This window comes from Perissodus microlepis, chromosome 23 (assembly GCF_051167445.1).
Source record: "Perissodus microlepis isolate ML-2025 ecotype Zambia chromosome 23, ASM5116744v1, whole genome shotgun sequence".
Classification (NCBI taxonomy): Eukaryota; Metazoa; Chordata; class Actinopteri; order Cichliformes; family Cichlidae; genus Perissodus; species Perissodus microlepis.
Genome location: NC_140482.1, coordinates 11,029,989 through 11,056,003, shown reverse-complemented (window position 1 = coordinate 11,056,003; position 26,015 = coordinate 11,029,989). Strand labels below are relative to the sequence as shown.

General features: G+C 38.7%; 1 protein-coding gene across 2 annotated transcripts in view; it reads right to left on the bottom strand.

The window, feature by feature from the left end:
* The window catches only part of LOC146360943 (gamma-aminobutyric acid receptor subunit gamma-3-like), a 164,720-nt gene that overhangs the window by 38,949 nt on the left and 99,756 nt on the right, over positions 1-26,015 (bottom strand). For both annotated transcript variants that reach the window (XM_084922339.1, XM_084922340.1), the window contains exons 6-7: positions 23,473-23,555; positions 10,643-10,780 (exon numbers count right to left, since the gene is read on the bottom strand). In XM_084922339.1, the coding sequence (XP_084778465.1) occupies positions 10,643-10,780; positions 23,473-23,555 (221 nt within the window). The remainder of the gene's footprint in view (positions 1-10,642; positions 10,781-23,472; positions 23,556-26,015) is intronic.

The window sequence follows — 26,015 nt, the reverse complement described above, 5'->3', positions numbered from 1 at the left end:
AGGGCAGCTGTGGCTACAATGTAGCTTGCCATTGCCAGTGTGTGAATGTGTGTGTGAATGGGTGAATGACTGAATGTAGTGTAAAGTGCTTTGGAGTCCATAGGGACTAAGTAAAGCGCTATACAAATGCAGGCCATTTACCATTTGTAGTATTGCACCAGATGTTCTGGACTACAGGCAGGCCTGTTCATCCTCCAGACTCTTGATGTCACTTTTCCAGATGTGCAAACTGCCAATTCCATAAGCACTAATACATTTCGATCATTGCCACAATCAGAGATGGTGGTGACAAACTGGATGTCTTTAGTCCAGATTAAAAAAAAAGAAGAAAAAAGACATTTGGCCTTTTCCCTTGCATACAGAGATTTCTCCACATTCCCAGATTCTTTTCATGATATTATGTTTTATAGATGATGCAATATTCATGGTTTTTATAATTTAATGTTTAATGTTAATTTAATGGAACATTATTCTGAAATTGTTCCACAATTTATAGATTTTTTTTTCTTTTTACAGTTTAGTGAAACTCATCAGATAGCTGTTCAGGCTCACATTGACAAGAGTTGGCATAATAGAGACAAAATGTGCAGTGTATCTACCGTAAATCCCGGACTACAGAGCACACCTGATTAAAAGCCGCATGCTCTAATTGTAGAAAGAAAACCAATTTTGTACTTGTACAGGCCGCAACGTATTTTAAGCCGTAATATGAGATATTTACAGAGAAATACTACACGTGAGGATTTTTAACGTTTAATTTAATCCGTAAGGTAACATAAATGTTATGGTAACATACAAAAATACATACTGCAAATGCTTTTTTTCCTCGAACAGCGCCTGTAACACGGCTACCTTTAAGTATACGTACGTATCGGTAACACACAAATTACGTTGCTTATGGTTTTTTTACAGAACAGTGCACAAACAACATTACAACGTCTCTTAACAACCGATAAAAATATATACCGTATATATACACTACTTATCATTTTGATTGGTCTACTGTTACCAGGCAAAATGTTTTTGGCCGCATGAAAAAAAAAAAAAATGCATTAGCCGCACGTCAGTATAAGCCACAGTGTTCACAGTGTGGGAAAAAAGTAGCAGCTTATGACACGAAAACTACGGTAATTAGTTTTTTATGAGTATAACTCCTTGTACCTCCGTTTTTGGAGTCTGCCAAGCCCCGCTGGCTGTCAATATAAAAATGCCATATTAAAAAGGGATTCTTGCAATCAGATTGTGTAATAAAGGGAATCTGATTCATTTTCTCTGCAGCGACAATCTTAATCACAGCACAGTCAGTCCAACATAAAACTACTTGGTTTTTCTTCCATTTCACCTTATAAAACTATTTCATTATACTTAATGTTCCCATTAATGTCTGGGATGATATATGTTGTACTACTAAAGCAGATTAAAGGCCTATTAGAAGTGGAACAACAGGAGTAAATAAAACAACTGTTTATTGTAGCTTGAATTGTTCTCCGTATTTGCACTCCACAAGTTATTGTTGCAAATACCATAATGCCATCTACCTTATGTAATATTAATGCATACTATAATATGAATGAATATGTGGAGGCTGGAGCATTGTACCTTCCCAGATAGACGGCCACCAGGTGCAGCGTGGTGACTTTTGGGCTCTAAATGTGTATCGTAACAAGCAAACCCTGTGTTTACATTTTGCTTGGACAGTAATAACCCCTCTGTTTATACTCTTCTGCAGAATAATTATTAGCCAGAGTGGGCTGTCCTACAGTTGTCTACAGACTCTGCATGCCATACTACTTTCTGTTTGGGAAGCTGCAAGGAAAAATCATGGGAAAGCTGTTTCATTAATGAGCTCAGCACAAGTCAGCTTGCCCCTGCTTTCAACATGTATCAGAGTCTTCCTGTCCTAAGTTTTAAAAGTTTTCTACACTTTTGTAAATATAATTTGAGTAAACTATGCCATCACAGTGCAAAAACTATTAATAATTTATTGAAGGGCTGCTTTGAAACTACTCATTGGGCTATCCACCCACTCACAATGAACTATTTTCTGGTGTTTGCCATGTAAAATGCTAGTTTAAGCAACATTTGGGATGCTTTAAGTTATTTTTCGATAGCTGAACCACTGCCTAAGGATTGGTAACAAACTAATTGTTGGGATGAGATTCTGCTGATGTAATTTGTTCATTTTGTAAAGAAAACGCCTCTAAATGTTACTTTTCTTACTCATTTTTTAATTTGTTGGCTATCCTGCAGGAGGACGGAGGACTCACTTTTGGAGAAGCCTGCATATATGTCAACACCAGCGACGTGCCAGTGATGGTAAATTAGAGACCAACTCTAGTTATTTGAAGAGCCAAGTGATTCGTATGGTTTTGGTTAGTCAGTAGCATCGCTTGGCTAGTGATGAGTGGCCTGGTCTGGTTTTTAACTGCCTGGAGATAAGTCCGTAGCTAAATCACTTACTCACTCAAACACAGAAATAAGGTTCTCTGACCTCTCAGCAGTATTGTTTTGGGGGGGATTAAGGGACCTTGAGTAGGTCTTAATGAGTGAACTGAAGGTTTCCCCAGCCAGGTTTATCCTGACCTATAGGCTCTCTGATCCTCAGGCTGCATAACGATAATGAAAATGTTCTCTGAAAAGTTCCAAGACTGAACTATAATATTTAATTTTAACATGTGTGCAGTAAATTGTCTGATTTAATCATCTGATTGTCTGATTTAGAAGAAGAGCTAAAATGAAACCACATGGGTTTTAATGGTAGAAACCATCATTTTTATTCACAGATATTAGTAACTGTATCAAACTAAGTGAGCTAACGTTAGCTCTAAACATTACTCTTATCTGTAAAAGATAAGACAAATGTTCCGGCGCCCCCTGTGTGTGGCAGCCTGTTACAGCAGCTCCGCTCATTCTGAGCTTCTTTCTTATCTCCTCTTTATTTTCTCGGAATCTTTTGTAACTAAAGTTTTAGCAATTTTTTTTAAAACAAATTTCCCACGAGTGGGACTAATAACGGTTATCTTATCTAAACTATAGACCGCACATAAAAGGTGGACATCATAGGTTTGTAGAGGTACTAAGTAACTATAAAGATAATAGAAAATGTAACACACCAGATTGATGTGCTTGGAGAAAAGCTTCCTAGGCTGCGTTTGGTAGAGTGTAAACCTTCCCAAATCCACTTAAGACCGGAGCAGAGCTGTTAAGTTGATACGATCCAGGTCCAGCTTTCACACAGTAGTAAAATCCTAAAAAATGAATGTGTCAGTCATGAAAATACTATTTTCAGCATAACCTGTAAGCCCACAGACTAATGTAAACCTGTTAACAACAGCACCTTAAATTGGAGTGTTAAGCTTTAATCCATTTGTTACAGTTTTGCTCTTGTGTTATTGCTTTAATAAACGTCACTGCTTCTGCTACAACTAAATCGAATCATCTGCTGTACATAGCTACGATTGTTAAGCTACGAGTGTGCAATCACTGTTCAAGGGAAGGGAAAGGATCAGAGACCGCACAATTAAATTTTGTAATGTCTGTTTGCCTGCTGGTAGTGGTCATGTCCGGGTTAATGGCCAATATTGAATGACTATGAGAAGGAACATCATATGGAAAATGCAAATCGTGAGGAGGAGAGTGAGGGCTTGGGATTTCCACCTTTCTCTCAACAGAAGAAGAAGTCTTTGTAAAAAGATCTTTGAAATTTTTCTGCATAAAAGGGCATCATAAATGCTTTTGGAGAATTTGAAATGGGATGGTTAAATAAAAAGCTGAAGTGTTTGGGATTCCACATCGGGGCCTTTTGAAGAGGACACTGCTGAATTGATAACGATGGTGGATTTGCAGCGGGGTGTCCCCAGTGGCGCTGTGGCCAGGGATCTGTCCACTCCGTCCTCATTAAAACAGCCCCATACCCATGTGTTTATGAGGGATGAAGGGTAAAGCACAAAGAGGGAGACAGAGGGAGAGGAAAAGAAGGATAAGAAGAAGCGAAACGCAGCACTTTCGAGGTTTGTCATGATGTAAATTAATGATAGGTATTTTTAGCTGGGGATCTAATCATCATGTGTGTGGAGACAGCGCTCCAGCAAAGTGAAACAGGAAAAAGAAACGAGGTAATAAATGAGAAAATGGCTAATTTTCTTGAACAGCATGAGGTAGATGTGTAGGTTTGCCATTGCTTTTGAGCAGCTCGGCAGAAAATTAGCTTGGATGTGTTTTGACGATACAGCAGGAGTCCAGGAAAACGTATAATCTATAAGGCCATCACTGTTGGAATGAGAGTGTTCATCAGTCACTTTGATTTTTCATTTTGTATTGTGATCAGAAACACAAAGATGAAACGCTATTTTTTTCTTATATATAAACAGGGGATTTCATCAGTATTCACAGTGGGTAATCAATCAATCAAAAAACCACAAGGTATAAACCTTAAAAAAAAATAAAAATAAAAATAAAAAAACAATATATATATATATATATATATTAGGGGTGCAACGATACACAAAATTCACGGTTCGGTTCGGTTCGATACTTTGGTGTCACGGTTCGATATTTTTTCGATTCAAAAAAATTTTCATGCTTTTTTAAATTTGTCATTTATTACAATTATAAATATATATTTTAACTCAAATGTACAGTTTTTAAATTAAATTTTGCTGAAACAACAAGGGGATAAAATAATAATTCTATCTGATTGAGAAATCACTCGTCTTTGGAAAAGAGAGTTTATTACAGAGAAATGGCTCTTTCCAAAATAAAAGCTATACTATAGCTTCTTCTGGGGTATACTCTCAGCAGCATATTAAACATATCAGGTCCCCATAAGGAGAATCATGTGCTAACGGCTGTCTAAATGACTCGGGTAAAGTTTGTAGCATGCGTGCTTGTTGTTTTTGTCTGCTTCCACTTGTCTTTGCACTAGGGTGATGTCGGCATAAATGTGCAGTCATATTCACTTTGTTCCCACTAGTGCTGTCAGCGTTAATCTGAAATGACGTTAACGCCACAACACGGCAAATCTCCGTTAACGAGCTACCGCGGATCGCCCCGTGCGTGGGGCTGGACGGCGTCAACACGTTAACGAACAAACTGCGCTAAAGCAGTAGTTCCCACCCATGTAATTGAGCATTGCGTGGCACATCCGACATACTGTTTTACTTTTGTCCATGACGCGCTTACCATCAGGGTCATACTTCACATGAAGACCAAAATAGTTCCAAAGGTCAGATCTGAATGAGGGTGGGGGAGGTTCAATTTGCCATGTTGCAACGAGCTTAGCTTCTGTCTTGCTAGCTTGCGCTGCGCTCAGTGGATCTGCGCTCGACAGTGCAGCCTAGGCGGAGTAGTCGAACGCAGATCCACTGAGCTCTCAACACAGACAGCATCGTCAGAAGAAAAGTTGATAAAATAAATTAAAAATTTTGTATTGTTCGATACATATGCGTACCGAACCGAAAGCACTGTATCGAACGGTTCAATATCGATACGAGTATCGTTGCACCCCTAATATATATATACACATACATATATATCTATATATCTATATATATATATACACATATATATACATATATATATATATATATATATATATATATTGGTAGACAAACAGAAGAAGACGGCCGTAGTGATCGATGTAGCGGTTCCGAATGACAGCAATATCAGGAAGAAGGAACACGAGAAGCTGGAGAAATACCAAGGGCTCAGAGAAGAGCTCGAGAGGATGTGGAGGGTGAAGGTGACGGTGGTCCCCATGGTAATCGGAGCACTAGGTGCAGTGACTCCCAAGCTAGGCGAGTGGCTCCAGCAGATCCCGGGAACAACATCGGAGATCTCTGTCCAGAAGAGCGCAGTCCTAGGAACAGCTAAGATACTGCGCAGGACCCTCAAGCTCCCAGGCCTCTGGTAGAGGACCCGAGCTTGAAGGATAAACCGCCCGCAGGGGCGAGATGGGTGTTTTTTTAAATTTTTATATCTATATATATATATATACACATATCTATCTATCTATCTATCTATCTATCTATCTATCTATCTATCTATCTATCTATCTACCTACCTACATACCTACATACATACATACATAACGGGAACCACTCACTGTCGGATCTGTGAGTGCTAAAATTATACTGTTACTCGAACCATCCAGTCATTCTCTAAAATTGAACATTAACTTTCTTAAAAGTGCTTTAAAAGTCCAAACACCCACAGCTACAAACATCTGGCTGGCACTACCCCTTCTAGGTATCCTGCAAAGGATTCTCATCGCATCATTATATGCAACATGCAGCTTCTGCATGCTACATTGTTTGTAGGATGACCACAAGGGGGCAGTATATAGCGGTGTGCAATATGCTTTAAACAAAGCCACTTTAACTGGAAGTGAACAAAAGCTGAATTTGCGTGCAATAGTATTTGCCTGCACATAGAGCTTACACCGTTGTCTGTATATGTCATCATCATCATTCATTTGCTCAGTAATAAAGTGACGGAGGTATTTCACCTTTTTATGAACTTCAAGAGTTTTTTGGGCCAGTTTAAACAAAGGGAAATGTAGCTGTTTATCCTGCTTGGTTCTACATATCAAAACAGCACTTTTAACAGCATTGTACTTTATGTCATATTGCACACCATATTCAGTACAGACATTGAGAAGATCCTGTAACCCAGCACTGCTTGGACTAAAAACAACCAGGTCATCTGCATACATAAGATGATTTATCAATGTTTTACCTAATATACACCCAGTGTTACAGGCTCTCAGCTGTATGGACAAATCATCAACATATAGATTAAATAAAATTGGAGACAAAATCCCACCCTGTCTAACACCATTGCTGACACCAAAGGGGGCAGAAATACTGCTTCCCCATTTAATCTGCGTGTTCTGATGAGCGTACCAGTAAGAGAGAATCCTCACGATGTATTGAGGAACTCCCCGTCTCTTCAGTTTATCAAAAAGTTTTCTGTGGTTCACTCGATCAAAAGCCTTAGAGGCATCAATGAAACACATGAGGACAGATGAATTTTTAGCCCTATACAAACTGACTATTTCCTTGAGTGCATATATGCACATGTCAGTGCTGTGCTTTGGTTTGAAGCCAAACTGATTATCCAGAGAAGAGATGAACACACTAACTCTGTCAAACAAGATTCTTTCTAACACTTTAGATAAAATACTGGCTAGTGCAATCGGCCTATAATTATCCAAACAGCTCACTTTTGCAGCTTTGTCCTTCATAACTGGTACCAGTAAAATACACAGCATTGAGTCTGGTAATATGCCATGAATCATAAACCCAGTGAAACAGAGTGCTAGAAGAGGAGCTAGCCTTAAACTAGCATGTTTTAAATGTTCTGCAGTGATGTGATCCAAACCAGAAGCTTTATTATCAGATAACCTATGAATGGCTTCATATACTTCATATGTCCTTACACTTATTGTGTCATTACTCATGTCAAAATTGTCCTCATATGGTTCACTTTAAATACAGTTAAACAACGCACTGTAATGCTGTCTCCATAATGCTGCAATGTTATCTGCCCCAGAAACACCTTCAACAGTTGATGGTAGAGATGGTTTACAGTTATTAAGAGCTTTCACCTCTTTCCAAAAATCTGTCATATTATTACACAGCATTTTCCTGGCCAAAGAATCTGTTCTCAGCATTTGCTCATTTTTAGTTATAAAGCGAACAGCGTACTTATATCTGGCATTCGCACATTTTTTCTGTTCAAATTCTGGGCCTTGTTTAGGTCTTCCAGCCATGGCCCAACATTTATAAGCTATGCGAGCTTCATCATGGTACATGGATACATGTTCTTTTCAGCCAGGTCTGATGTTAGGTCTCTTATGCTTATATTGTTTATCAAGCAGTGTACCACTTTCATACAGAGCAGTCACTATATCATCATACATACTTATGTATGTATAGCTATCTGCAGGCAGTAACACTTTGGTAGACAGGATAATTCTAATATAATATCTAATATAATTCTAATATAGTTCAACAAATAAAGTTCCAAACAAAATCTAGGTAAATTCATACTTTTTTTTTTTTTTTTTTACCATACTGATAAAGTTTATAGTTAAGGTTGGACCAGGTGACCCCAAATCCTCCCTTATGCTGCAGCAGGCCTAGGCTGCTGGTGAAGTTTTCCATGATGTTTGTGTTTCTTTGCACCACTTTATATTTAATCATTAGTTATTATTAGGCTTTTGTGAAGGACTGTGGTTGTCCCCTCCCTAAGCCTGGTTCTGATTTCTTCCTGTTAAAAGGGAGTTTTTCCTCCCCACAGTTGTAGAGTGCTTTCTCACAGGAGGTCGTTTGATTGCTGGGGTTTTCATTGTATTAATAGAGCTGACTGTTTTTATGATTTGGTGCTATATAAAGAAAAAAATAATTATTTAACTGTTTGAACTATCATTTTAAGAAAAAAAACAGTAGCTCATTTTAAATTTGATGGCAGGAACATGCCAACTGCTTTGCAACTAGGTTTGTTAAAGCATGTATCCCATCCGTGTATGCCAATCAAGCAGTAGTGTAGAAAAGGTCACAATAGCAAGTCTTTTCCAAAAGGTGTGAAACATCTACAAATTGTATGGGTACAACGCACAGACACACATATCTACTAATTACTGATAAGTAACAATCTGAAAACAAAACAAAACAAAACACTAGGAATTCACAAACCAAAACTGAATCACAAACTTCTTGCATGGCTGGAAATTACTGAGGTTATGTTCAATTACTCCAGTTAGTGCAAATGAGATCTAACAGACCCTGAAGATATAATAACCTGTATCAGAGCAGTCAAAGCAAAAATGACCTAAAAGAAAATTAACTACCATACAGATGTTATAAAGGGGGAAACTATACATAGAAGTCAAAAGTTGGGCCTCTATCTTTAAGAGTCTGTGGGGACTGACTTGATTATGAAATCAGCTTCCCGGTTGGCTTTATTTATTTTTTAAAAATATCATTGTACTTGATGAACTCTCACCTTTGTTCTTTTCTGAGGCAAAGCTTTGGTTGCACTTTGGTTGCACTTTCAGAACATAATACATCCCTCCCCACAAAAAAGCATAAAAACAGATCTGAAACAAATAAACTAAACTAGCACCAGCAAAGAAATTTCTGTTAGGTCGAATATTTCTTTGTTGTAACAATGATTCTTGGCAATAAATCTTATGCTGTTGGAAAGCCTGTTTATTTCCCCTTAGATGGTACAACATTAAACCCTTGAGATTTCTCTGTCAATGCCAAACAGTTTATTTTGCCATTGACTGCTGTTTGGTGTGATTTACTGGATTGGGTGATTGAAGTCTGAAGAAACAAATCAAATTATCCAAATCAGTCAAGGGTAGTATGTTTAGAGCAGACACCAACTGAACACTATAGCAAGGTCCATGTTCACAGATGCCGCTATTTGTAGGTACACACCTGATTTCACCCGAAGTTCAAAACAAGAATCAGTAGCACAATAAGCTGTTTGGCACTCACAGAGACAATTTGGTTGGTTTTTCAACGGCACAACCCACATACTCAACTCTGCATTGTATTTTCCTTACAAATGTGGCACAATTTAATGGGAAATAAATATGCTTATCAAACTATATAAGATTTATTGCCAAGAAGCATTGTTCCAACAAAGAAATAACCGGCCAAACATACGCTTCCTTACTCTTTATACAGTTTATACGCTGTATTTAAGCACTGGAAAGAAAATGACTACAAAAAAAGGACAATGCTTCTACATTTGTAAAACAAAAACAAAGCAGTACAACTAATTACCACCTTAATTTGATGCCACTCCCTGTTATCGCTCTCCTGATCATACTCTACTTCCTCGAATATTAATGAATGAAGGTTCAGCTCTTAGAAAGCTGAATCAGGTCACATTATGCAGATCTGAGCACGTCTCTCCGAAGACAAAAGAGCGCATGGCTGAAACCACGGGGAACATGCAACTCATAAACAAGGTTAAAAGGGGTTAACAATTGGTGTGAAGTGTTCTTCGAAATAGATCCCTTGTTCATTATGCCTCATTTTTAAGCCATCAGTATCAGTTTTTATCTCCAAGGGTCATGTGGAAGAATGAATATACATTAAGAGCTTGTCCACCCTTTCCCAAATGTGCATATAATTATAGGAACCTGTTGGGGCAACAGTACTTTTTTCCTTCCTAAACTTACATTAAATTGTCAAAGTATACAAGGTCTAACAGCATGGGAAGGGAGATGGAAAGAAGTGAATAATTAAACTTCCTTTTTAATGTTTAATCTTGGTGATTAATGTCAGTGGAAAAACCTATTTGGCCTTACACCCGAGGGGAATACTTATGAGCTTTGAGCTTGTAGTTATATGATTACATTTATGGGCATGGTGCTAATCTTAACGTGTGCGAAGCTTGAGGCGCCAAGGTAGTGAAGCAGCACGAGAGGCTGAACAGTTCTTCAGCTTAACTGTGAACCCCTGCCAACTCCAGTTGCCCTGTGACCTCCACTATTGCCTATTTTCTTTAGTTTCTTACCATTATTTGTCAAAAATGAATGAAATGCTATAGTTCAGCACGTTCTCTCTCACTGAAGTGAAGAGTTCTCAACCTTTCCTTGAACTTTTCTCAGCACTTTACTTACCAGCCGTAGTCGTGAGGACATCCGTAGTGTTTCTGAGCCCCATGAAGTCAAACTGGTAAAGCCTCCAGTATTTCTGATCAGATGTCTCCACTGAGTTTCGCTTCCATTTGTACACAATCTCATCTCGTGGGTAGCCGTCTGGAAACCACATGGAGAATTTGGTGTAAACGAAAGAATATGAAAGGGAGAGAAAGGTAGAAGTAAAAGTTGAAATAAAGAATACAGAAAAGATTGTTGCAACAATGCAGTTTTTATTGTATGCCTAAATTAAATATGTTATATGCAGCCAGTTTTTGTTAGTAGTTGAGTGGACTGCAGATCGACTGAACAACTTGTTTCCTTGAAATCTATTATGTACAACCATACTGAACAAATTCTCTTGAATTATTTACTGTAGTTTTCATCTTAACCTCTTAAAGCAACATACATCCAATGGCAGTGTTGGGAAGGTTACTTTTAAAATGTATTCCACTACAGATTACAGAATACATGCCCCAAAATGTATTTTGTAACGTATTCCGTTAGTAACGTATTCTGAATACTTTGGATTACCTATTATATTATCATGCTTTTTACAACTACATGAATGTGAATTATTACTTTTACTGAAAGTTACTCGCCATACCAATACCGACTAGATTTTTAAATCTTAATATAAAATGAGTAACAGTAGAGTGGACATTAGGTAAGGCTGCATTTTTTGCAGCGATCTCGTATAGAAAACTGTTTCACACGTATATAAAACAGGTCTGCAGCTCCGAACCGTAGTAAAGGGACCTCTGGCTAATACGTCGGGTTCCCTGTCGGGCTCGTAGCTGAAAACTAGCTTTAATTTGTTATCTGGGTCAACTTTGCTAGCGAGAGACAGAGAGAGGCGTTGAAAGGCTGTTTCAACAGAACTTATTGTCTCGGAGAAAAACACGAAAAAACTGTACAGTCGAGTCTTAATAGCTTACTTACAACTGGGCTCGTCAGGCACTCTTTTTGGCTGCAGTGGTTATTATTATATTTACATGCTTCCAGCTCCCGTTTCTGCTCGGTGACAACTCGTACTTTTCCACTCTCCTTTGTCTCCCTCCGTCGCTCACAGACACATAACGGGTATAGCAGTCCATTCTCCCTGCAGCACGGACTACACTGCCCATGAAGCTACATTCTTTAGGGCTATGCCTGTAACACTCTGCCTATTGCCTTCATATTAAATCAGTTTTGTGAATAATTTTTTAAAATATTTCTTCATGTCATTATGCAGCCGCAAGTATATGGCGTTATTTTTGTGAATATTACAAAGATACACTTTTTGCACGCAGCAATGAGTTTTGTTCACTCAAATTTAGCTTTTCTTCGCTCAAAATAAATTTCTCCTCAAAATGCACCTGCAAATTTTTTTTTACCTGCGCTCAATTTTTTTTTTTACGTGCGCTCAGAATAGTGGCACAAAAATAGCGCCATACAAGTAGGGGTGACATGGGCTGCGAGATTGAGATACAGGCATTAGAGCCTCTTAATGCGTGTTTTGTTTGGGGCGTGGAAACCAAAAATAGAGAGGGCATAGCCGAACATATGAAACAGGAAAAAACCACCGTGTAATCCCTTTATTTCGGCAAAGTAACTGTATTCTGAATACCACCTTTTTAAATGGTAACTGTAACGGAATACAGTTACTCATATTTTGTATTTTAAATACGTAACGGTGTTCTGACAAACCATCCTACTTTGGCAAAACGTCCTACCACAAGTAGTTTATGCACATTTCTGCTGTCACAGAGTCATTCCAGCACCAATTTAAGTAGGTATGACGGTTTGCCACTTAACTTTGCCCATTAAAGTATGCTTGTAGGTGACATTCACAAAGGTAGGATGGTTTGGCAGTTAATTTAACCCGTCAGAGTATTTTTCTAGCTAATATTCACAAAGGTAGGACGGTTCGCCACTTAATTTCGTGTTGTGAGCACGCGCAGAAACAACGGGTAGGATGGTTTGCCAGGTAGGATGGATTCCCAGAACAACGGGGTACATGTATTCCGTTACTCCCCAGTGCTGTCTGATGGCCAGTAAACGGTTTACTGGTAGGGCTAGGGTGTTGTTGAGTCTCATGCTAAACAACACAGTTCCAGAAAACAGAAGTCATCTATCAAATCATCTCTCTAAGATGCAATTTGGGCATTATAAGATCAAGAGTCATTTGGGAATACCAAATAGGTAAAAATTACATATTATGGGTAGAAATGAACCTAGCCCAAGCCTAACTCTAGATGGGTCACAGGCAACCTAGCAGATGATGAGGTTAGCGCATGCTTTGAGTCACGAACCCGGTATTTTTTAGGGTACCAAACAAATTCCGTTGTTATTATAATACCGAGAAATTGATTCAAATTAAATAATTTGCTGCCAAACTTTGCTATTGGAGCATATTTGGGTTAAGCTGCTGTTGCCTAAAGAGCAGTGCTGTTACGTTACAAGAAAAGAAAATTTGGTTACATTAGAAAACTTACAACTGTTGCGGCTCTTGTTTCGTTACAGCTGTTCGCGCACCTATCGTGGTGTTGGCAGTATGGCTGTGTTTCTACAATAATTTCAATGATACATCCATACAGTGGCTCAGAGGTTTAGCGGTTCAGAGTTTGGTTATTTACTTATTTTTTTTCAAACTATTGAAAACATGTGACTTTCTGAAGAAAACTTTAAAAAGAAGGTTTTTTATTTTCTGTTTAAATTCTACTGCTTATACCGGCACTGATGTGGAGGTTTTGAATTTGTGGGGACACTAGTCGTTCAAGAGAATGCTAAAGTGAGTCTGCCTCTCAGATAGTGTTTTTTGGGGAAGGTGTTTTCCAAAATGCAAACTGTCCAAGTGAATACATTTCATAATCTAAGGGAAACACCTTGTCCAAAGAAAAAGGTTTTATATTGTGAGTTGTTTAAAATAATTAAGAAGTGTGGCATTATTTTGTTAGAGACCATTATAAATTCTGTTCTATGCCCTCACCAATAGGTGGCCAGCAGTCTGGATCTGGACCCAGACACCATTCTTTATGTACCCACACATCTTACTAGATTTTGACTGACTGTTTCTATCTATTAGTTTCTCTCAAAACTCAAAACAGGCAACTGGGGACCTGGTACATGTTAAAGGGTAATTGTAAAAAGACTACTTTTAAAGAAAAAGATAATAGAAGTGGCTTGACTTTTTCTTAATAAAAATCTATTTTTCTTTTAATGTAGCGTGCTGTCAGATATGTGTTTCCCATATATACTTCTGTTACAAGCCCATTGTTCCACTTCAGTGACATGTAAAAGTGCTTTTTCCATGGAGTGCTTACAAGGAGAATGGCCTGCTCAAAAGGCTTTAAAGCTGGAGCAACTATGTTCTGTACTAATTCTGGAGATGTTCAACCTTAAAATGGCACAGTTTCACATGCAGGGTATTGCTCGGGGGTAGACATTAGACACAAGCACTAGCAAGCACATTGGGAATTGAATTTTCTTGAAAGCTAATACATCAACAACACTGGTGTCTCCTTGTAAGTAAAAGAAAAAAAGCTGAGCTCAATTGACAAGTTGAACCAGTTTGACATGCAAAAATGAGTGACAGCAGTAATGAGCAAGTGGCAAGGCTTGTCGTGCCCTGTACTGGCAACCAGACTAATTATGTAAATGGTCTAATTTAGAGGATAGCCATCTATAACCAAGAGGAGCAATCACCATGATGCAAGAGGGATGTAGTTGGCAAATATTATTGCCATCATATTTCTCTTGGTGTGTGTTTTACAGTTATCTTTTCTGCAGACAGTATTACCATTGTGTTGCCAGTGTATCTCCATAGCTACAAGAGCCTTCATGCTTTTAAAAGCCCCCTGAAGCCACATGTTCTTTCACAATCTTATAAATTACAGCTGTCTCTGGCCTTGGTTCTAATATTCTCCCTTCCAACTCTCCAAACAAAGAAGACAAGAGAGGCCTTCTTCTGCCACATCCCTCTAAACAAAGCCAGTTAATTAAATTTGATTTCTTCTAGCTTTTTTATATAATGCAAGCTAATAGAAGACATCATTCCTCTTTTTCAACAAGCCCGTGGTCCTGAATCACAACCACTTAAAGGATTAAGAAGTTCAGTATACACATATATACATATAAATAGACTAAGTTATTTTAAGAAGAAAGGACTTTCTGTCCAAAAGTAAGAGTTTGCTGTGCTTAGTAACGATTAGCTGACTGAAAAAGTGAAGGAAAAGAAAAGAAAGAGCCTGCAAGAACATTTTTTTGAGCATGATGGAGTGAGGACTGCTGATTGCATCTTTTAATGCATGACTAGTCTGTTTCAACAGCACTGAGATACACTGATGTTTCTTGATTGTTACACACTAGCAGCACAGCTTTAGGGATGGCAATGTCAGTTTGTTGGTCAGTGGAGGTCCTACACCCCTTGTCAGGACTGAAATATCTCGAAAAAACTGGAACCCAGAGGATAAATGCTTTGGAATTTGGAAAGTTTCTTGACTTTATATGTAACACCACTGTCAGATTGACACTTTTTGGCTTTTACCAAAATATCTGAACAATTAGTGGATGAAATACTCGAGCCAAGAGGAATTCGCAACCCTTCTGCCATGCCAATGTAAGTTCAACATTTTATGGAATCAAAGGGTTCTCTTAGAAGTGAAGCATGCAATCATTGTCCACAGAATCAAAATGATTTGAAGCTTTACTCTTTTTTCTCTTCCACTATGCAGCTGACCTTTGTGTTTTTGAACAAAATGCCCTCAAAAATACTGGATTTCATACAGCTTATTACAGACAGTCATGTTCTCCTCAATTCACAATAACAATCATCTCAACGTTCTTCTTATTGTAAGGTAAAGACCCCACGATAATGGAGACAAAAACCAACAATCACCCCAAGCAAGTACTTGGTGACAGTGACAGTGGGAAGGAAAAAACTCCCTTTTAGCAGGAAGGAACCTCTCAGGCAGAACCAGGCTCCGCCGGTCAATGGCAATAGCAATAAATGGTAGTAAGTTCAGTGACTGGCCTCTTAAATATGTTAAAGTTGTGCCATACGTCGGTTCACGACAAATGCCCGCAAACTAATTAAATCCCCATCATTTCTTTGAAGTGCTGATTGTCAAATGTTACAGCGATAACACAGCTATAGAAAATGCATTACCATTTAGCCTGAAGCACTATGTGGCCTCTCACAGGAGGTCTTGTTTTAATTTACAGTGCAGACTTTGTAAGGTTACTTAAACCTAGCACTGAATATGTAACATGTTTTCTCTGACTCTTATTCATGGCCAGCATCTTGTGACACATATTGCATTTCTCATATTTAATGATGCATGCTTTTGAAATGTAAATATCCTTCATATGTTGCACCACACTAGGTATTTTTAAAGAAAATGATTGAAGCACAGCTCTGATGTGGAGAGCTGCATGAGTGCAAAGTGCCTGTAATGATGGCTTGTTAGTTTTATCGTTTGCTACCTTTTATACTGAGATCGCCATTTAACAGAAATCACTATCATAAAGAGACTAGAGTAACAAAGAAAGATAGAGCAGCTTAAAAGCATCTTTGAAACAAGGTGAAGCCACTAATTCAAAACATGTTTTCACGGTGTCGGATTGCTTGCATAATGCCTGTCAGGAATATAGCTGCTATCGAAAAATACTCTGAATTAATAAGTGAAATTAGTGAGGCCATGAACGCATCCATCAAGAATATTATGTTCCATCTCAATATATGAAACTGATTGCAGCCGTAATGGGGAGGTTTCTAATTTGCTTCATGATGAAGAGAGAACATTTTAAAAGCCTTGAACATTAGACTTTGACAGTATTATAACACATCAGCTGCTGCGTGCCTTGAGTGGTAACACAGAAATGTAGTTGGATGTTACTGCACACTAGAAGGCTGCACGTGATTGGACAGAGGTGAAAAGTGAGGGACAATTGTGGCTTCATTTTCAGATGTCATTCTAGTGTTCAATGACTGGCTCTGGCCCTCTCTCTCGCTGTCTATCCTCCTGCTCCCCTACAGCAGCGCTTCATATCGTGGACCATCTGCCGTGGAATATGCCACTTATAGGCTGGCAACTCATCTATGCGTAACAGAAGGAGACGACCTGAGAGAAACACTTGCTGCTCAGTTGTACTGCACCGTTAAGACTGATGGAAATTGGCTTTTTTGGAGCCTCGAAATGGATAAACAGGTTATCAAAAACACATGTGCAGAGATGGATGCTGTCTCCAGAATAGGGGACATTCAAATAAATAAATATAAAATAAGAATTTCTTTAAATCCATTCTATGACAGATACAAATGTAGTTTCTGTTGCTCCATAAAGGGAACCTTTCGTGCCAATTCCCAGCCACATATTTTTATTCTAGAGGTGAGTCACAGATAGACTGTAAGAAATGAACAGGAGATTCATAGTTCAAAATAACCTTTATCTTACACTATTCTATTCCTCCTCCCTTTAAGCCAATGTTCCATTTGTTTGGGTGACCCTTGTGCAGGGGTAATTCAGCTTCAGTGGCTAAATTAAAACTGTTTTTCCTTCCCACCTTTGCCAAATTGCCTGGTCATAGAGGGTTGTCTCATTGTTGGTGTTTCTCTGTATTGTTGTATTATTGTCTTTACCTTACAATATTAAGCACCTGACTGTTGTTGTAAATTGGTCCTATGTACACTACCAGTCAAAGGTTTGGGCACACTTTCTCATTTCATGTTTTTCATTATTTTTACTATTTTCTATATTGTAGTTACATACTGAAGGCATCAAATATATGAAACAAGATATATGGAATTATGTAGCAAAGAAAAAAATGATAAATAACTCTGAATGTGTCTTATATTTTAGATTCCTCAAAGTAGCCACCCTTTGCTTTGTTGACAGGGCTGCAAACCCTTGGCCTTCTCTCATTGAGTTTCATGATGCAGTCACCTGAAATGGTTTTCACTTCACAGGTGTGTCTTGTCAGGGTTTATTTGTGGAGTTTCTTGCCGTCTTTTTTTTTGTGATCAACATTTTATTGATGAGTTTCTTGCCGTCTTAATGGGGTTGGGACCAACAGTTGTGTTGTGCAGAAGTCAGGTTGGTACACAGCTGACAGCCCTATTTGACAACTGTTAGAATTCATATTATGGCAAGGACCAATCAGCTAAGTATAGAGAAACAACAGTCCATCATTACTTTAAGAGCTGAAGGTCAGTCAGTTCTGAAAATTACTAAAACTTTGACTGTGTCCTCAAGTGCAGACCCCAAAACCATAAAGCATTGTGACAAAACTGGCTCACATGAGGACTGCCCCAGGAAAGGAAGACCAAGAGTCACCTCTGCTGCTGACACATCTCTACATCAACTGTTTTGAGAAGACTGCGCGAATCAGGCCTTTATGGTCAAATAGCTGCTAAGAAATCACGACCAAGGAAAAGCAACAAGCAGAAGAGTGTTTGGGCCAAGAAACACGAGGATTGGACATTAGACCAGTGGAAATCTGTGCTTTGGTCTGATGAGTCCAGATTTTAGATTTTTGGTCTTTCACTCGCCGTGTCTTTTTGAGACACAGAAAAGGTGAACAGATGGTCTCTACATGCATGGTTCCCACCATGAAGGCGGAGGAGGTGTGATGGTGTGGGGGTGCTTTGCTGGTGACACTGTTGGGGACATTACCACAGCATCCTGCAGCGACATGCCATCCTATCTGGTTTGCAGTTAGTTTGACCATGATTTATTTTTCAACAGGACACTGACCCCAAACACACCTCCAGGCTGTGTAAGGACAATTTGACCAAGACGGAGAGTGATGGAGTGCTGCACCAGATCGCCTGGCCTCTACAGTCACCTGACCTAAACTTAATCAAGATGGTTTGGGATGAGATGGACCACAGAGTGAAGGCAAAAGGACCAACAAGTGCTCCACATCTCTGGGAACTCCTTCAAGACTGTTGGAAAACCATTTCAGGTAATGATCTCAAGAAGTTCATCGAGAGAATGACAAGAGTGTGCAAAGCAGTAATGAAAGCAAAGGGCGGCTATTTTAAAGAATCTAAAATATAAAACCTATTTTGAATTATTTCACACTTTTTTATTTACTACAAAATTCCATGTGTTCATTCATACTTTTGATGGGTTCAGTGAGAATCTACAATGTAAATAGTCGTGAAAATAAAGAAAAAACAATAAAAGAGAAGGCGTGTCCAAATTTTTGACTGATAGTGTAAATAAAACTGAACTGAAAGAATTTAAAGGCTTTAAATCAGTCCCATTGAAGGTACCAGCTGCTTAGCCTTGGTGCAATTTTCTGCCTGTAGCAGCAATGGAAAATGTCTATTGCTGCTACAGGCAGAGGCATCAATCATCTGCATCAATATTTAACAAGTTCTTCCTTTAGTCGAGGTTTACCTGTTCACCAAATTTCCTGAAATTCAACTCAGATGGGTTTGCCTGATGTTGCTGACAGATGTCATTAATGTTCTCTTTGATGGAGGATAAATGTCCAACCACATGGACCTTGGAAAAAAGGGTTATTTACTGTGAAACCTTTCACTAAGAGAAGAGACATAATGGAAGCCAATTTACGGTCAATAGCTCTTTCAGTAACTGCAGTACTGTGTCATCACACAGTGAACAAATTCTATATATGTTTGAAAATGGAATTGGATTATCTGAACTCAATGCTGGGTGGAGGTTTAATAATGGGCGCTGACAAATACTGCCATCTGTAGCTGCACTGGGTAATGATTATTATGTAAAATAAATCAGAGAAAGATTTCTGGGCCAACAGAATGACCTGTCAAACATAATCTAATGTGATTTTTATCTTTTCGATGATGGGCTTGCTAATGAGATGCAGGGGAGACTAATTTCATGGCAGCAAAAAAGCTTCTTGCATGGCTTTTATTGACTTGATTTTCTTTTATGATATTTGGGGAGTTTCTGACTATGTAAAGGAACAGTCAAAAAATCTGGAAAAAGTGTTCCTTCGCTCGATTGTGATAAAAAAAAAAAAGATTTAGTATTTTTACCTAATTAATTCTAAATCTTGTTTCAAAGGTTTCCTTCCAAAATAATGACTTTTGTGATTCAAAATAACAAACACCTGCATGGACTGCATGGAGATATTGTGCCAGAAAATTACATAACTATGATGTTTTTGAGCTGATGTTAATGCCACAGGATGGCAGAACTCTGCAATTACTGAGTCAGCAGAGTTTTGGCAACTTTTACGTTACTTTCATGGCTGTGTCTTTGTGGTTTGCTTTGCAGTAATACAATGCTTCCACTTTGTAATGGGCGAATAACTTTGTCCATATGGAATACGTAGAGCTCTGGTCAATATCCACTTCAAGGTCTCCTGCACATCTCGACTGCTTCCAACATCCTGAGTAGTTTTTGATTCTGTACTGGTCTAGTCCGGGAGCTGTTTCACTGCCCCACCGATTAATTTAAGTCAACAGCTGTACTTATACTGCTACACTATCATCATTGCATTCATTTCATCCAATTACTAATTGGTACGTTATTTATATATATATATATATATATATATATATATATATATATATGTGTGTGTGTGTATATATATATATATATGTAGATAGATAGATAGATAGATAGATAGATAGATAGATAGAGCTTATGGCAATATTCTGGGATTTTAAACAGCTTTATAACAATACTGAAGACTCTTGTTTTACTTTGAATTATGGTTCAAATTTTATATAATTAAAAAAATACTTTTAAAAATAACATACTCTAGAAATAATGCAACCCTGGAAGACTGTAACTCGAGCAGCAGAGCAGCTTCACTGCAAACAGACCACTGAATTAAAAAAGAGGATATTTGCTGAGGATTAGCAGCCCCCCTTTTTCAGCCACTAAACAATAAAACTGGGTTTGTCCTTGTTTACTAAGGGACTGCATGGAGATATTGTGCCAGAAAATCTGCACCTCCTCCCTTGCATTTGCATTTTCAGGTGTTTAGTGCTTTTCAGCTTGGCAGGTGGGCAGGGTGGTAGGGACACGAGGTGCTTTTGTCTTTGAGGGGTATTGTGAGAGAAACACAAATAAAAATTTGTTTTACATGTTACAACTGTGGACCACTGGATACTACTATCACATTTTCTTTTCTTTTATCTGGTTTCTGATGGTCAGTTGTATATTTCCAGATTTTAAATGGCGTACAGCAGGTCCAGTGCCATGTGGCTGAAGCTGCCAACAATGATAATTTTTTCATGACGTTGTAAAACGCTTTGAAACCCTGAAAAGCAACCTTGAACATATGATTTGTACAAGCCTGCGCTCAATAATCCATTTCAGACATTTTTTCCCTTATATGATACCACTGAAAACCGATATCCCTAATATGATCATCTCATGAAAACATCCACTACACTGTAAAAAGTATTCACTCACTGTCCAAATCAATGAATTCAGGTGTTCCAGTCACTTGCACAGGTGTATAAAATAAAGCACCTAGGCATGCAAACTACTTCTACAAACATCTGTTAAAGAATGGGTCACTCTCAGGCACTCAGTGTTTTCCAGCGTGGTACCGTGATAGGATGCCATTTATCCAACAAATCCAGTATTGTAATTTCCTTGCTACTAAATATTGAGCAATCAACTGTTATTTGTATTCCAACAATGTGGAAGCAACAGCTCACTTTCAAATACTGGACCACATCAAGATTTGAGCTGGCTGGCCAACAAGTTTTCATCGTGATGGGTCTTTTGTCTCCAAATTACACACAAGGTGTTCTTTGGCAACGTCGCTTTGACACACCAGATGCAGTAATATCGACTGCTGAGAGATAACAGTTTCCAAGGCAGGATATCCTCTTTGCATCTTGCAGACACCATTGTATTTTGTCACTTTCTAACAATTTTACACTTTCTAACAATTTTCTCATTTGTCTTCTACTTTCACTTGCTGTTAAGCTTAGTTATTAAAAACTACTTGGTTGGGTTTAGACACAAGGATATTTTGAGGGTCAGGACTTTAACGTTTTACATTCTATCATCCACTTTTCCTGCATCAATTTATGGTGGAGATACAAATAATGCATGAAGTTCTTAGGTGTCAACTTTAATTTAATATTATGCCTGTTGAATCAACATACAGACACTCAGGATCTACTCTGCTGTTCTTTTGGTTACTTGATTCCAGATAAGATTCAGTCTAACAACCTGACACCTTTTGTTTGTTTGGGGCGGCTGTGGCTCAGGTGGTAGTGCGGGTCATCTACCAGTTGGAAGGTTGGTGGAGCGACCCCCAGTGCTTGTCCTTGTGTGAAAGTATCCTTGAATAAGATATTTAAACCTGAATTGCTGATACATTGATTTGAGTGTGAAAGTTAGATATAAAAGTGCTTAGATAAAAGCACTGCATGTGTGTGACTGGGTGAATGAGACTCTTTTTGAGTGCTCAAAATTGAGTAGAAAGATACTTTGGGTGTACCCATCCATTTGCTGAAGTAACTTGCTTAAGTGTGGATGTAGGACTTCTAAATCCATTTAAGTATTTTATAACTCCTGGACTTCAGTAACTAAGGTGACTTTCACTATGATTTCACTGTGGAAACTTTTTGCACATTCAAACAATGTTGTACATGGTTTCATAGTGTGGTGGTTTACACATTCACCTAACAAGCAAAAAATCCCTGGTTTGATCCTGGAAAGAGACACAAATCCCTTTAGGGTTGTGTAAGGGGATCTGCCAAATCAAACACATGGAACTACCCACTGTGAATCAATTCAATTTTATTTATACAGTCGCCTCAAGGCCCTTTATATTGCAAGGTAAAGGCTCTACAATAACACAGAAAAAACTCCAACAATCCCTTATGACAGGGGTGTCCAACTCCAGGCCTGGTAATGAACTAATCATTTGATTCAGGTGTGTTGACCAAGGGTCATATCGAAAGCTTGCAGGTCACCAGCCCTTGAGGCCTGGAGTTGGACACTCCTGCCTTATGAGCAAACACTTAGCAACAGTGGGAAGGAAAAACTCCTCTTTAACAGGAAGAAACCTCTTTATGATAAAGTGGGGCCTCGTTACTTAAGACCTTGTATGCGAGGGTAAAGATTTTAAATTAGATTCTGGATTTAACAATGTAAAGAAGCCATATGCGGTGACACTCATGAATAAGGGGGTAGCTGAAAGTAGTTGCTTTCTCCCAAAAAGTTTATTTTGTTCATCTGGAAGTAGCGTTTTCAGTGGGACAAACGTTTCACTCATCCAAGTGACTTCATAGGTCTCAGCTGACTGCAGGTCTCCCCAACCTTATAAACGGTACATTTGCACAATGACTGAAACTAGCGTCACTGAATGAACAATGGGCTGTTAGGTCAGTTCCTTGATGATTAATATGCAAAGTGTATTATCCAAAAAGCTGCTTTCTCTTTTCTCACTTCTTAGTTATTGTGTGTGGGGGATTACCATTACATGAACTCAAATTCATAGTTTGGGAGGGAAAAAAAGACCCAGCCCTGACACTCATCACTGAATGATGCTCGAATGCTCCAGTGATTTTAATACCTAAATAAGTCCTTAATATGTTTCTTTACTGTTTTCATACTTTCAGTCATCTGTAAGGCACTTTGAACTGCACTAGCCCACACGAAAGATGCTATACAAATAAAGTTTGATTGACTGATAGCACTTTTTCGCTTAGCCTTTAGTTCACTTTCTATTTGGTTTCCATTTTTTCTCCAGGACGTTTCCCGCCTGCTTTCAAAGTCTTGCCCTAGAGGTGTATAGGCACGAGTATCTGCATATTTATGTGTGTTTTCCGTGTCTGTGTGCATGCTAATCCCAATACTCACAGCTAGAGAAGACGAGAGGACAGGAGTGTTCATCCATTGGGAAATTATGGAGCTGCAGCTGGCACTCTGCGTTGATGGTCATCCTGAAGAGTAAGACAAGTGCAGAGGGACAGAAGCACTTAGACAAAGATATTCAAGGCAGTAAACTGCTTTGGATGCTTCATTTCTCGGCTCATGAAGCACATGGTCTGAGTGCACTGGATTCATCACTGCTTATATCACATTATGCACTACAGTATAAGAGCACTGGCTTCCACCCAGATGGTACAGGTTCACACTTGGTTGCTTGGTTGATGTGTAAAATCCCTGAAAATGGCACAAATGTTTCATCATCAGTATCAGGTCTGGTTTTTCACACATGTCAGGACTCCAAGGCATGTCAGCTTCTAAAAACAGCAGTTCTCAGCTAAGATCACTGGACAAGTCAATACACCGGCTGTTAAGGAAAAGCAGTAGTGATTAAAAAGACACATCATACAAGTAAGGTAAAAACTTAAATCCAATTCAAGTTATATGCTCTACGTGTCACTTTAATAAATCAAAATGATAAGGGCTGTAAAAATGACAGTCATGAAAATGGGCTTTTTCTTTGACTTGTGTTGTTGTGTCTTTGTCGCTGCTACAATTCCTCATTAAACGCCTGACTTGGAGCACAAAAGAGGAGCCTTTGCCAAAGCAGGAAGGGGGCTGCCTCGCTCGTCTTGTTCCGAGGTGAACAAAGTGCAGATGATGTACAGTTCCAATTTGCATTTTTGCTTCCATTCTTGTTGGGAGTCGGAAAAGCCAAATTGTGAGAGTGGAGCTGAGGTGAAAAAGAACAAGCAGCAACGAACACGGCGGAGATGAGAGAGATGTGTCAGTCAAGGCGAATATGGCCTAAATATATGTCTCTTTGACACTTAATAACCTGCTAACGAAGCAAGACTTTTCAAATTCATCACAGAAAGAAACGCTAGAAAAAATAAAATGAGCTCTTAAAAGTAAAAACTTTTAGGCCAAGTGTGTTTGTGTGAATGAGGCATGTTGTATAAAGCGCTATGAGTGCTCAAGAAAAATAGAAAAGCCCTACATTACAACTGGCCAATTTACCATAAGCCCCACCCACCTGCTTTTCAAACCTGTTTTGGAGATGCAGCCAATCAGAAAATTTTAGTTCAGTTCCCTCTTCCACTGAAGACAGCTTTCTTCTGTTTTAAGATCCAGTATCAGATTACAAAATGATTTTTTTGAACTCCCCTTTAACTGCTACTGAAATACTTTGTAGAGTTGATGGAAACAGCCACATCGGCTGCTAATTCCTGTGGGTGTGTCACCACAAGTGACCCCTTTCACATTAGAGATAATCATTAAGTCTTTTGTTGATATTAAAATATTGATTAGTGCAGGTATAAACTTGGTGTTTCAGAGCAGTGCATTTTAATCTTGAACCCCTGAACCCCTGTTGATAACAGGCATATTTATGGCTCAATTTAGAAGTTCATGATCACACTGTTATTAACCTCTACAACATCCAAAATCATCCTGCTACAATTATTCCTCCCATAAATTAAAAATGGAAGTGGGCTGTCTGAAAAGTGGCTCCCTTCTGAGTATTTGCACAAGCAGGCATCACAGCATACCCAGGGAACTAACTGAAATTTGCCAGTCAAGACAAAGGAATGAAATGCCAGAGTCTTACACCCTAGTCATTTTGGGAAATGCTGTTTATTGAATTTATTTGCCTCCATGACGGGACCTGAACTGTCCTGAAATAGCAGCAGCTGTGCATCAGCTCCACAAAATGTCTGAAAACAAACACTCAAGGTGGTTTCTTGCCATTAGGCCAGCTCTAGCTCGAAATACTAGATGCACAGGTGAAATTTGATCTTCAAGACAGAAAAAAAGCTCATGTCAGAGCTTGAGGACTCATAAACCCAGATGCCACTCCAATTTAAAAGGAACCCGTCCACTCGAATCCTGAGTGTTTTCTGTTGTAGGTGCAGTCACACAGTTGGGTGGGTGGGGGTGGGGGGTTGTCATAAGGCCATCACATTCACTTGTGTGTCATTACTCAGCCACTGAAAGGCTGTCAGAGCGAAAGCAACAAAATGAAAAGAAACACAAGGGTTTTATCTTACTGCACCAAAGGTAAAGAATGCTATGTGGTACAGAAACTCATGTAAAGGGAGAAAGATGCAGTTAGAATTTAAAAAGATACAAATCAAAATCGAATTGCTGTGTGTTCTGTATGTGTGGGAGGTGCTGCTTTCTACAACAACCAATATCATATTATTTGCTGTTACTAAAATGATTTATACAACTGTAATGTTCCTGAGATTTTATTTTACTCTTTATTGTTCTGGATCTGCCTTCTGTGTTTCTCTGTCTGTGTCTTCCTGTTTGTCTATGTGACTCACCAACTGCAGTCAAATAGTGAATTTTATTTCTGAAGGTGTTTTTGCATGGCAGCTAGAGCAGGGCGATATGGCCAAAAATATATATCACGATATATATATTTGAAAATTTGCGATAACGATATAACTGACGATATAATTTCTGCGAGA